The 13,424-nt window shown below is 36.6% G+C and overlaps 2 protein-coding genes across 3 annotated transcripts in view; both read left to right on the plus strand.

Moving 5' to 3' along the window:
* The first annotated feature begins 2,035 nt into the window (after positions 1–2,035).
* Positions 2,036–13,424, plus strand: part of LOC100796023 (chloride channel protein CLC-f) — a 28,534-nt gene continuing 17,145 nt past the window's right edge. The window contains exons 1-4 of the mRNA XM_003522788.5: positions 2,036–2,821; positions 4,871–5,273; positions 10,693–10,887; positions 12,857–13,311. Coding sequence (XP_003522836.1) covers positions 2,450–2,821; positions 4,871–5,273; positions 10,693–10,887; positions 12,857–13,311 — 1,425 coding nt within the window. The 5' untranslated portion in view covers positions 2,036–2,449. The remainder of the gene's footprint in view (positions 2,822–4,870; positions 5,274–10,692; positions 10,888–12,856; positions 13,312–13,424) is intronic.
* LOC102669517 (uncharacterized) lies at positions 5,854–10,426 on the plus strand. Of its 2 annotated transcripts, XM_026128221.2 has the most exons (4): positions 5,854–6,493; positions 6,653–8,447; positions 8,564–8,682; positions 8,795–10,426. In XM_026128221.2, the coding sequence occupies exons 2-4, from the start codon at positions 6,803–6,805 to the stop codon at positions 9,341–9,343; spliced, it is 2,313 nt and encodes a 770-aa protein (XP_025984006.1). In that variant the 5' UTR covers positions 5,854–6,493; positions 6,653–6,802; the 3' UTR covers positions 9,344–10,426. The 2 variants fall into 2 exon arrangements, with proteins under 2 accessions (XP_025984006.1, XP_014630111.1); XM_014774625.3 differs by having other exon boundaries at positions 5,854–8,447.

Raw genomic sequence — 13,424 nt, forward strand, 5'->3', positions numbered from 1 at the left:
GAAAACGAAAGAAAGCCTCAAGAGGCTAACATTAACCTCCCATAATTCCATGGAAAGGACAATGTAGAGGCTTATTTAGATTGGAAAATGAAGGTTGAGCAACTCTTTGCTTGCCATCATACAAGTGAGGAAAGGAAGATTCCTTTGGCTACCCTTAGCTTCCACGGGTATGCCCTCTATTGGTGGACTTCCCTAGTTAGGGAAAGAAGGATTCATGGGGATCCTTCAGTAGAGTATTGAAATGACTTGAAAAGTGCCCTTAGGAAGAGGCACATCCCCTCATACTATGAAAGAGAGCTTATGGACAAGCTCCAAAGGCTTAGACAAGGGAGTATGAGTGTTGAAGAGTATAAGCAACAAATGGAACTACTCCTTTTGAGAGTTGGGCTTAGGGAGGAGGAAATAACAAGTATTGCTAGGTTCCTTAATGGGCTTAATATGGAAGTGAGGGACAAGGTTGAGCTCCTTCCATATAGGGACCTAGATGACCTAGTCCAACTTTGCATAAGGGTAGAGCAATAACATAAAAGGAAGCCTACTTCAAAATCTTATGGCTCTCACTCTTATTCAAAGAAAGACCAAGGTCAAGGCATCTTAGGGGCTGCACCTTCTAAGCCCAAATATGATAAGGGAAAGACAATAGAAAAATAACCCCTTAAGGTTAGTATGCAAGAGAAGACTAGCTTTATAAAGTACTTTAAATGTCTTGGAAGAGGACACATTGCTTCTCAATGCCCTACCGAGAAAACTATGATTATGAGGGGCCAAGACATTTATAGTAGCCATGATGAGGTTACTACTTTGTCTTCCTCTAGTGAAAGTGAAGAAGCAAAAGGAGAAGAATCTAGTGAAGAAATCTACTCCCAAGAAAAAGGGGACCTTCTAATGGTTAGAAGACGTCTAGGAGGTCAACCTTGTGATTTGACTCAATCTCAAAGAGAAAATATTTTTCATACAAGATGTAAAATTTTTGATAACAAATGCTCTCTCATTGTAGATAGTGGTCAAAATCAATTCATTATCACATATACTAATAAATGATTATATATGAGTGAATGAAACTAGATAAAAGTCTCAAGAGTGATTTTATTTGACATGATTGGTAATTGATAAACTGCCCAAATCAATGGAAATTGAGTTTTTTGTTTTTAGAACGAACTAGTCTTTGAATAATAAGGAAAAAAAGCTGAAAAGAACTTTTTCTTTTCATATCTATTAAAATCTAATTAAATTAAATTCTAGAGAAAATTACAATAACATTACGAGATTTTATTTAATTACACAAATATCTGTTATTTTTTATAACTATTATTACTTTTATTTCTTCTGTAGGTGTAAGGAAATATTAATATAATATTTTTAAATATATAAAATATATCAATGTAATATTTTCAAACTTAAAAAGAATTAGTGTAAGAAAAGAAAAAAAATAGAGTTATGTTTAATTAGACGAAACTTAGGATGTGTTGTTTTAATTTGCTCTAAATTCTTATCCTAAAATAAATTGCATAATTTTGTAAAAAAATAATTAAATTGTATTTCCTTTATTATATTATAATTGTGTTATAAAAGAAATAAATTATCCTAAAATAATTATTATTTTAATTTTTTAACATGATATTAATTAATTTTTTTCACTTATATCTCTTAATGATAAATAATAAAATCTAAAATAAAATGATGAAAATATAAGATTAATTTTTAATATAATATTAATTAATTTTTTTCATATATTAAATTAAATTAAGAAGAAAATTGTTTTGGAACATAGGAAAGAAAGTATAACAATATTTAGAAGACCATGAATCTATAATTATTATAAAGAAATTATAAAGAAGATAATTCTATTTTGATGTCATATTTCTTTTAAATATTTTTATTTTCAATTATTATAAATTACTAAATATTTTACTGTAATATCTATTTATTAAAACAAGTTACATCTAATTATATATAATAAATATATAGATAATTTTCAACTTCGAGCGACTTCTTACACTACTTTTTATATATAAAAAAAATTAAAATAAAGAGGGGACGTAGTTTTCAGTTTTGATGAAAACACGCTTTCTGGGGCTGGAGAGAGGAGACCTGTGAGAACTGAGAAAAGAACACACCACATATAGAGAAGGTTTGTGAGAAGTAAAGAAGACGCAGACAGTGCTTTGATTTTGATTGAATAAAAGGAACAAACCAACAAAGTTATATTGGAAACGTGCCCAACGCTACTTCTTCGCCACATGCAACAGTGACGCCACGCCACGCCACCGCGAGATCCATTCGTTTGGAATCCATCTATCTTCAAAATGTTAAGAATTTGAGAAATGGGTTTTGAAATCCAAGCAATTTGAGACGCGGGTTTTGAAATTCAAGCGATTTGGGACGTGTATTTTTGAATTTGAGGCCATTTTATTGATGGGTTTGGGAGGAATCTGAGGAAATTTCTTCAATGTCGGAGAGCGATCAGCGTCGTCTTCTCGGGGCGTCCGAGGATGACGTGGAGGTTCGAGGCTCGGAATTGGCGTTGGCGGTCGTCAATGGCAGCAGTGGCAACAACAACAACAACAGAGGTTTCAGGGATTTGCTAAGGTTGTCGGGTCACCGACACAGTTTCAAGCACATTGACAAAGAAGGGGATAGGGATAGGGATAGGGATAGGGATAGAGATAGAAGAGATCAGAATCGGCATCTCCACGATGTGGATCTTGATTCTTCTGTTGATGTGCTTGGGGACAGTGCACCTCCTGAATGGGCGTTGCTTCTCATTGGTTGCCTCATTGGACTCACCACTGGCCTCTTTGTGGCACTTTTTAATAAAGGGGTATGCCAAATTTTCTTTCTTTTTTGGTTAATCTCGACTCTCAGTAGTTTTTCTCTTACAGATCACATACAGGATAGTCCAATTTGTAGTTACCAAGGTTTTAAATTGCAGTTTCATTGCGATCCTTGATGTTGTAGACAAATGTGGCTGTAGTTGCAGTCGCGGAGAGTCCAAAAACATTGAGTTTATGCCCAAAATCTCAGTCGCAAAACATTGATAGTTTCAGAATTTTGTATTGCATACCAAATTCACCAATAGCACTTAGAGCATATTGGATTCTCTTTAAAGGAAATCTTCTATTAGGGTGTGTCTAGCAACTGCGGAAATTTGATCATTTCAATAATCAGTTATATGTATAATTAATTATAATCCGAATCAGTTTTTTGTTTGGGTAAGTTTGTTGTAAAGTAATGAACTGGGTACATACTAGAGCCACATACCCATACCATGTGCTTGGTAACTATGGTTCCAATTACTGGAGGCTGAGGGAGACCTATAGAACCTATTGACCAAACCATTAGGAAGGACTTAAGAGGTCTATAGTTTGTCAGTAGACATGATTTATGACTGAGCTTAATGGTGTCATTTGATTTATGTAGCCATCTCCATCCATTGGTGAAAGGCTTGATGGTTATTGTTGTTGTTAATCTCTTGCTATGGAATTTTTTTTGAGTTGCTTTGCTATAGTGGATTTCAGCTTGTTCTTTGCACAGGTTTCCTATAGTAGATTTACGCATGAGCATTATGTTGTCATTTGGTTCATGTAGCCAATTCCAACCATTGGTAAAAGGATTGATGCTTGATATTGTTAATCTCTCACTAAAGAACATTTTTTGAGTTGCTTGCTATACTGGTTGGGCTTTGTTGATGTGTTTCTTATACAAGTTCATACAATGGAGGCAAGATGTTCAGATTCTAAAACCAAAATGTGTTTGTCATGTATGAAATGTGTCAACATTGATCTCAATGGACAGGAACAAAAACATACTATAATATTATGTTAGGAGAAAGAGTTAGTAATAGTTAAGTTTCGATGATCCAGATCTTGTTTAAATTGTTTGTAAATTGTAATCTTATGAATTTGATCAGATGACATGTATTCATGTTGTCTTCTATCATATGTATTTTTATTGGACTGGTCACGGGTGTAGAGCTCTCAAAGTACATAAGAATTTCTCTAATGTTAAAACTTAGAAGTGAAGTAAGTACTGTCTTAAATGTTAAATAGTAGGAGGGCTGGTTTAAGAATTAAACAACCCCATAATTTATGCTTGTGGAAATTTCTTCTCATGTGCTTTGTTGGTCTGCCTCTTCATTGGTAAGAATTAAACAACCCCATAATTTATGCTTGTGGAAATTTCTTCTCATGTGCTTTGTTGGTCTGCCTCTTCATTGGTATTGGGAAAAACCCAAGAACAAATATAAAAACTCTGCATAAATCATAACTGACTGAAATGATTTCAATTTTTCTTTTTCTACTAATCTTGTTGACAGTTATGTCATCCGTAAGTCTTTTTGTAGCTGTTTTCTTTTCTTTATTGCTTCTATTGTTTAGTCGCACTTTTGTTGGTTTGGGCATGTGTGGAGACTGGAGAAGACTTACACAAGTGCAGTAAGGAGAGTAGATCAGATGGAGGGTAGCCTAGTGGTTTGAGGCAGAGGGAGACTAATAAAGTTTTTAGGAGAAACAATTAAGGAGGATTTAGAACTCTATAATTTGTCTGTAGACATTATTTACAATGGAACATTGTGATATCATTTGATCCATATACATGTAGACCTAGTGAGAAAAGGCGCGCTTGTAGTTGTATATTTTTATTTTTTAATGTTGTCTCGTAAGAACTTGGGCATTTATAAATTATGCTGCCGTGCTTGCCAAGCCATCTTTGATACTTGTCTTTTGTCTGTTTCTTTGTTACACAGTGAACACTAAAATCATTTGGTTTTGGGCTATCTGGTTATGCATATTCTATTTTTTATGTAAGGATCTTTGCCAAACCTGCCGAGGAAGATGATTTATCTGACATATAATGAAATGTGGTAATCTAGGTGCATATAATACATGAATGGGTATGGGCTGGCACTCCAGTTGAGGGTGCTGCCTGGCTTCGTATTCAGAGATTGGCTGATACATGGCATCGAATCCTTTTAATACCTGTCACTGGAGGAGTCATTGTCGGCATGATGTGTGGTTTACTGGAAATACTGGACCAAATAAAGCAATCCACTTCCTCTCAAACACAAGGTTTTGATTTTCTTGCAGGAATCTTTCCAACAATAAAGGCTATCCAGGCTGCAGTTACTTTAGGTACGGGCTGTTCATTGGGCCCCGAAGGTCCTAGTGTTGATATTGGGAAGTCATGTGCCAACGGATTTTCACTAACGATGGAACACAACAGAGAGAGGAAAATAGCACTTGTTGCGGCTGGTGCAGCAGCTGGTATTTCTTCAGGTAGCTGGCAATATTGTCAAAATCACTTTTTAAAAATCATTTTTATGTTTATTCATTTCATGTTAAAAAACTTCGTACCCCATTGCCCAGAGGCTCTTCGCTATGCGAAGGTATGGGGGAGGGATATTGTACGCAGCCTTACCCTTGCATATGCAAAGAGGCTGTTTCCGGATTCGAACCCATGACCAACAAGTCACCAAGGCACAACTTTACCGCTTTACCGCTTCATTTCATGTTATGGTCATTTAAACCTCGTTGAATGTTTTTAATGGTGATTTAACCAATGAAAAATTATTAAAAAAAAGAAGTTATTTATTGGTTCACCATATGCCTGCCATGTTTTACTCATTGTAAATTTTCCAAAATTAAAATATCCTAGTATACATGATGTGTTATTTGTTTTTCTACTTTCTTTTCATAAAAGAAGAATGATGCAGAACTGCTATATCTTAACACCATAGCTGAAAATAACCTGGCTATAGAACTGCTATTGCAGAGGGAGTTGCAGCCACTATCTGTGAAAGTTGCGGCCCTTGCGATTGCTATTCTTCACAGGCCGGTATCTCCTATTTCTGATAAGCACCCAAACACTTGGGGAACCCTCCCTTAAAAGTTAGCTATCAAAGGGGGGAGAACCAGACCACTTAGGTACCCCACTGAGCACCCCATACTACTCAATGTTGGACATAGACATCCGTAATACCCACATTCCTATCAGTGTTGTTAAATGACGGCCATGGCGGAGTTGCGTAGCGGATTTCTGAAAAAATGCCACCGAATAGCGGTGGCGTGGCGGGTTGAAGATGGCGGCGCCATGGCGGATATGGCGGATATGGCGGCGAGGCGGAAAATGGCGGAATTTGTTTTGTTTTTTTGGTCCGCGGTAGGAGTTGGGCTGACCCGACCCAACCCTACCCGGTAACTTAATGAAAACCACGACCCCTCCAAGCTTTCAGAACACAGCTGTGACCCCTCGAAGCTCCAACACACAGCGCGACCTCGGAACCCATCGACGACCCCTGCAACCAGCCACGACAGCAGCCACACGTGACCCGCTGCACACAGCAGCCAGCAGCGACGACCCACGGCGTGAACGGCGGCGACGAGCATGGCAGCGACGACCCACAGCGCGAACGGCGGCGACGAGCACGGCGTGAACGACGGCAACGAGCACGGAGGCGATGACCCAACCCACACGCAGAACATCGCGACTTATACTGGTGGGCAAAGTTTTTTTTTTTTGCTGCTTGACACCCCTTTTTTCTGTCTGTAGTTTTTTTTTTCCGTTTTTCTATTTGACACCCTCTTTTTACTTTCGACAGTCCTATTTTTAATTTTTTTTTCTATTTGACACCACAATTTTTATTTTTTTTGTTTAGTCCTCTTTTAAATGGCTGAACCATCATCCGATGCTGCTACTACAAGTGCAACGAGGAAAAATAAGGCAGACCCAGACTGGAAATATTGTCATTCACTAGTGGAAGGAGATACAAACACCATTGTTTGTAATTTCTGTGGAAAAATCACAAATGGGAGAAATAACCAGAGCCAAACAACACCTGATTAGGAAGTCGGGTAACGTTGCAGCTTGCAAGAAAACTCCACCAAATGTAGTCGAAGAGTTGAAGGAATATATGACTATAAAAAAAAGTGGGACCACTTACAGTACTTTTGGCAGTGGTAATATGACAAATATAAGAGATTTTGAATTTGGTGAACCAATTGGATGTGATGGAAGTGAAGAAGATGAGTTTGCAGACTCTTGTAATGCTGCTGCAAGTGCAAAGACAAAGTGTGGAACTAAAAAAGGACCAATGGACAAATTTTGTAAGAATCCAGAAAATGCAATCAATCGGAGAAAAATGAAGATGTTGAGGCAAATGAACATTAGAGAGTCAATGGATAAGAATGAAGTATTGAAGGTACATCAACATATTGCTCGCTTTTGGTATCAAGCAGGTTTGTCATTCAATCTCATTAAATTGAAAAGCTTTGAGAATATGGTTGCAGCCATTGGTCAATATGGGCCACAGTTGCCCATTCCTAGCTATCGTGACATCAGAGTTCCACTCCTCAAGAAGGAAGTTGAATATACTGAAAATTTGATGAAAGGCCATAGGGAGCAATGGGTCAAGTATGGTTGTACTATTATGTCCGATGCATGGACTGATCGGAAACAAAGATGCATCATTAATTTTTTGATTAACTCTCAAGCTGGTACCATGTTTTTGAAGTCTGTTGATGACTCTGATTTTGTAAAGGCAGGTGAAAAGCTTTTTGAGTTGCTTGATGCCATTGTGGAGGAAGTTGGAGAAGAGAATGTTGTTCAAGTTGTAACCGATAAAAGGAGCAACTATGTTTTAGCGGGTAAGTTGTTGGAGGAGAAAAGGAAACATATTTATTGGACTCCTTGTGCAGCTCATTGTATTGATTTGATACTTGATATTGGGAAGCTTCCCTTGATAATGAAGACAATTAGAAGGGCAATTAATCTAGTTGGGTTTATCTATGCCCATTCTAGTACCTTAAGTTTGCTGAGAAATTTTACAAACAAGAGGGAATTGGTGAGACATGCTATTACTAGATTTGCCACTTCTTATCTAACCTTGAAAAGGCTCCCCAAAGAGAAAGCAAATATTAGAAAGATGTTTACTTCTGATGAATGGACCTTGAACAAGCTATCTAAGGAGCCTAAGGAAAAAGAAGCTTCAAAGGTAGTTCTCATGCCTTCTTTTTGGAATAGTGTGGTTTACACTCTTAAAGTCATGGCTCCACTTGTGAAAGTGCTTCGTCTTGTGGATGGTGAAAAGAAACCAGCCATGGGCTATATTTATGAAGCAATGGACAAGGCAAAAGAAACAATTATCAAGTCTTTTAACAACAATGAAAGCAAGTACAAAGATGTGTTTGCAATCATTGATAAAAGATGGAATTGTCAGCTTCATAGGCCATTGTATGCAGCTGCCCACTTCTTAAATCCATTGTTCTTTTATGACAACACTGACTTGGAGTTTTATTTTGAGGTCACCAATGGTTTGTTTGAGTGCATTAAGAAGTTGATTCCACAATTTGATGTGCAACAGAAAATTCTAACCGAGTTGCATCTTTACAAGATTGGTGCTGAACACTTTGGTTCTGACTTTGCAATGGCTCAAAGAAAAACTCATTCTCCTAGTAAGAAACTTTTACCATATGACAAATACAAATACCATACTATTTTTTTATGTATTAGTTATAATTCAGAATTCTAACTTTGAAGTTATGCTCTTGGTTGGTAATTGGTATTGCAGCATATTGGTGGCGAATGTTTGGGTCACAAACTCCAAATTTGCAAAAGCTAGCTATTAAAATTTTAAGTTTGACTTGCAGTGCTTCAGGATGTGAAAGAAATTGGAGTGTGTTTGAGCAAGTAATTGTGACAAAACTCTAACTATACTTTTTAATTTTATATAATTTTGATGATCAAGTTTTATTTGGAGTATATTTGAGATTGAAATCAACATTTATTTGTTATGTTGTAGATTCATTCCAAAGAAAGAAATAGGGTTGAGCACAAGAGGTTGCATGATTTGGTGTTTGTCAAATACAACCAACAATTGAAGCAAAGATATAATGCAAGAGATGAAATTGATCCAATTTCTCTTAATGATATTGATGTGTGCAATGAATGGCTCGTGGGAGAGATGGATCAAGATGATGATAATGATGCTGGAAATGATTTGGTATTTGAAGATGATGATGCTCTAAATTGGGCAACTGTGTATCAGGCTTCGGGGGTTGGAGAGTGTAGGATGTATACTAGGCGGAAAAAGCAAAAAACAACAAGTGTTGCTGCTGCCCAAACTTCTAAAAAACAGGCAATGGTTGTTGGATCTTCATCAAGGAAGCAAAAAGCAGTCCAAGAAAATGATGAAGATCTAGATTTTGAGGAGAATATTGATCTTGAATCTAAAGAAGAAGAAATCATGGTCAATTTTGAGGCGTCTGATGGGGAAGAGGGAGAGGGAGATGCTCCATTACCATATGATAACAACAAAGATGATTATGTTGGGATTGGAGAAGATGATTAGAGCCTCAACCTTCACTTTGCACTTTGCATTATGTTTTTATCATTTTCTTATTTTGAACTCTTTAATGAGTTTATTTGGTGTTGGTACTTGATTACTGTATGAACTCGTGACTTTTTTAGTTTATTTGAATGCAATCCTTTTGGTTTTTTTCAATTTCAATGAGTTTATATATATGTATTTCTTTTTTTGTCCGCCATGACATCCGCCATTTTCCGCTACGCCATCCGCCATATTTTTATGGCGGATTTTTTGCTTTCCGCCATGAACCGCCATCCGCCATTAACAACATTGATCCCTATCATAGCATTGCCCTTGAGAGCTGATGTCTTGGTGGCTGCACTCTATGATGCTTCATTCAGCCTTTCTGGTCAGACCCTCTATAGGTAGCCCTTTTGGAGATTTGTCACTTTCTTTTAATAAAAGAAACTTTTAATTAAGGAAAAAGAGAAAGTACTGTAGAGAATTTTAAAACATCCCCCCGAAAGAAACAAGGAAAATAATTATGTTGAGAGAAAACTAAATATCTTGAAAATATGACAAAATCCTCTTGAAAATGACCATTGGCTGAGTTTTGGGGCTAAGAAAACCACCCGTATCCCATAAAAGAGGCAGAAGATGTTTTGGTTGTGGTTTTAGTTTCTTTTCAATTTTTTAATTCTAGCTTAACTCTGGTCTCAATATAATATCCTGTTGCAAAAGGACAGGGTCAGACAAGCAAAGAAACTTGGGGTGGCTTATATGATCTATTTTTGCTCCCATCTCACCTTCTTGTGCCTTAAGAGGATTCCTGATCTATCCTCTGTTCCCTTTCCTGTCATACATTATTGTTTTATAATAAAAAACCGTATTGTTGCAGGAGGCGGGGTCCTAATAAGATGTTATCTCATAAAGAGCTGAATTATTTTTGCTGATAAACTGTGGACAATTAATTTTGTTGCCAGGTCACAGGAAATAAGTTGAACAAATCATTATAAATTTTTATTGAGCAGTAAGTTTACACGCATACTATTTTAGTAACTTCTTTATGTTTTTTTAATGGAGCTCCAGATTAAATATAATAAACTCTTATATATTGTGTTCCAATGTCAGTTCTATAAAATTATGAATAAACCTCATTTGAGTGAATGAAAATTTCTTTCATACTTGAAGATTGAGTCCCTTGACAGTTTTCTTTTCTTCTATCTTGTGGCACCTAGCTTTGCTAGAGAGTTAAATCAATCTGGTCTTTCCTTGCTGATCTTGTTCCTTTTTAATAGTATGGATTTACTTTGCAGTATCTGGAATCTGGATTATTATGCTTTGGATTTCTAAATGTTGGTTGTTTTAGCTTTCAATTTTCCTTTGTTTAGGCTTCAATGCACCAGTTGCTGGTTGTTTCTTTGCTATCGAAACTGTGCTGAGGCCTCTTCGTGCAGAGAACTCTCCCCCATTTACAACTGCCATGATTATATTGGCTTCTGTTATCTCGTCAACTGTATCTAATGTTTTACAGGGGATCCAATCTGCTTTCACAATACCCGAGTATGATTTGAAATCTGCTGCTGGTACTTTTCCTTAACCTTGTTGTGTATATTATATATGGTTTCGGTTTGTCATCATATTTGCCTTTTCAAATCTGTTCGCATTTTTTGCCAGATGAAAAGGGATTGCTTTACTATTTCTGCTGAATTTATTGTTGATTGTATTGATGAGGTTATCGACACATTTTTTTTGGAGGATTTTGTTGAAAGTACTGTATATATGAATTATGAAAAGTACTTTTGATTTCATAATTCCACATTTTTTAGTATCCAATCTATTTTTATTCCCAAAAAGTGACTTTAATTTGGACTCAATAACTTGATACATGTTAATAACAAAAAAATTAATCTATGTTCAGTTCAAAAAGTTTGCTGAAAAACTTTATAAGAATTTATAAATAGGCCATTAGCAGATGTATAAATACAGCTCTATAATAATCTGTTGGAATTTAGATCTGCCCATCCCGTTTTGCTATGTGGGAAAGTGTGAGGAGAGATCTTGTGATGTTGACTTCAACTCGAGTGGTATTATTTGTCCAAAATGACTTGACTAGTTGGACTTGGCATCCCTTGCTTTATATTCACTTGTAATTTCATATTACTGACCAATGTGGGACTTCATTTTTCCAACACTCTCCTCAAATCCAATTTCAAGTAGTTTGGTTAGTCCAGTTGTGGCTTGCCTTCAATTTTAATTCTGGGCTGGTACTTCAAGTTTGAACCTCTGAGGCCCCAGGTTTACCTTCATCTATCGCCTTGACCTGTGTTCCTTTTTCTTGAGTTTCAGAGGCCTATAGGTCTGCAACATTTGCCTAGGTCTTCCTCACTGAGACATTATTCCTTTTTTTAATGGTCTCTCTCTCTCTTCTTCAATCCCTGAGAATCAGACTGATAACCATTTATTTTGGAAACAAATCATACTAATTATTTGCAGCAAATCCTTAGAAATCAGTTCAGAAATAATTCCTAAAAATGATTATGATTCTAAAAAATTCAGATTCTGATTCTAACAGATTCACTAACATCATCCATACTTGCCAGACCCACAAAACAGTGGTTCTGAAATAAGTTATCTTTGTAACAAACTTGACACATATGACATATATGCCTTAGCTTGAAGAAGAGGGTTAGAGTTGTGTTATGTCTGTCAATGTATCATGTAAATATAGTAACTAAGAAAATTGTATTGTATTTTTTTATATTCATTAATATGTGGCATAGTTGAGAAACAATTTTCATTATATGCTTCAATTTTCTCTCTCTGCAGCCTACCCTCAATAGAACGCTTTTTATTTTTTCCCCTTTGTCTTCTAAAAGGGTTTATTCAAAGCCTCAGTCCCCTGTTAATCACATTGTATAGATCTAATCTTTTTTGCCTATGCTCCTATTGAGAAAAACTCAAGTCCCAGATCAGTTAGAGATAAGACCATGATAGAATAGATACGTGAGAAACAACCCTCACCCTATGAGCTAGCTTTTGGGTTGAGTTAGGCCCAAACCTACATTCTAAGAGCTCCATTGATCCGTTTTAATAGAAAAACCTGAGTTAGTGATAGGAAATTAGCCTCTAAGTGGGATAGGCCTTTTAAGATATATTCTCGAAGGCCCAAACAACATAAGGGCTGATGCCAATTTCTGTTAGTGGGGGAGTAGTGGGAATTAGTTAGAGGAGAGAGAATCTGAATAGTGTTTCTGTTATATTGGGATTGGCAATTGATTGCAAGGGGTATGATGGATTCGGAATAGAACTTGGAGTTTTGAGAACCTTTCTCTAGCTTGGGGGAGCATTTGCTCTCATTTCGTTTGTGCACTTTCCTTTTCTAAGTTTCATTCTCTGAATTTACAGTTTCCATTGATAATTAATACCTATCAGTTAGTCACTGCTACATAAGCTCTATTGTCAACCAATATTAATCTTATTTGTTTTTCAATAGAAGAAAACCTTACCCTGATTCACATGTTGTCTGATATTTCATCATGATGTTGCATGCAGAGCTACCTTTATACCTGATATTGGGAATGCTATGTGGTGTTATAAGTGTGGCCCTGACTCGTTTGGTTGCTTGGTTCACCAAATTATTTAAGACTATTCAGGATAAGTTTGGCATTCCTACTGTGGTCTGCCCTGCTTTAGGTGGCTTTGGAGCTGGGATCATTGCTCTTAAATATCCTGGAATATTGTATTGGGGTTTCACAAATGTGGAAGAAATTCTACGCACTGGAAAGAGTGCTTCAGCTCCTGGAATATGGCTTCTGGCTCAATTGGTATTTGCTAAAGTTATTGCAACAGCTCTTTGCAAGGGATCTGGGCTAGTAGGTGGTCTTTATGCACCGAGTTTAATGATAGGTGCTGCAGCTGGTGCTGTATTTGGAGGCTTTTCTGCTGAAGTTATTAATTCAGCAATTCCTGGAAATACCGCTGTTGCTCAGCCCCCAGCATATGCTCTGGTAAGCTGAATTTACTGTAAGAGTTTTTTTTTTTTTTTTAACTGCAAAGATAATTTATTAATGATTAAAAGTACCAGTGGTACTACAGGATACAATGAAAGATTGACTTCTGA

Source organism: Glycine max, chromosome 4 (genome assembly GCF_000004515.6).
Source record: "Glycine max cultivar Williams 82 chromosome 4, Glycine_max_v4.0, whole genome shotgun sequence".
NCBI lineage: Eukaryota > Viridiplantae > Streptophyta > Magnoliopsida > Fabales > Fabaceae > Glycine > Glycine max.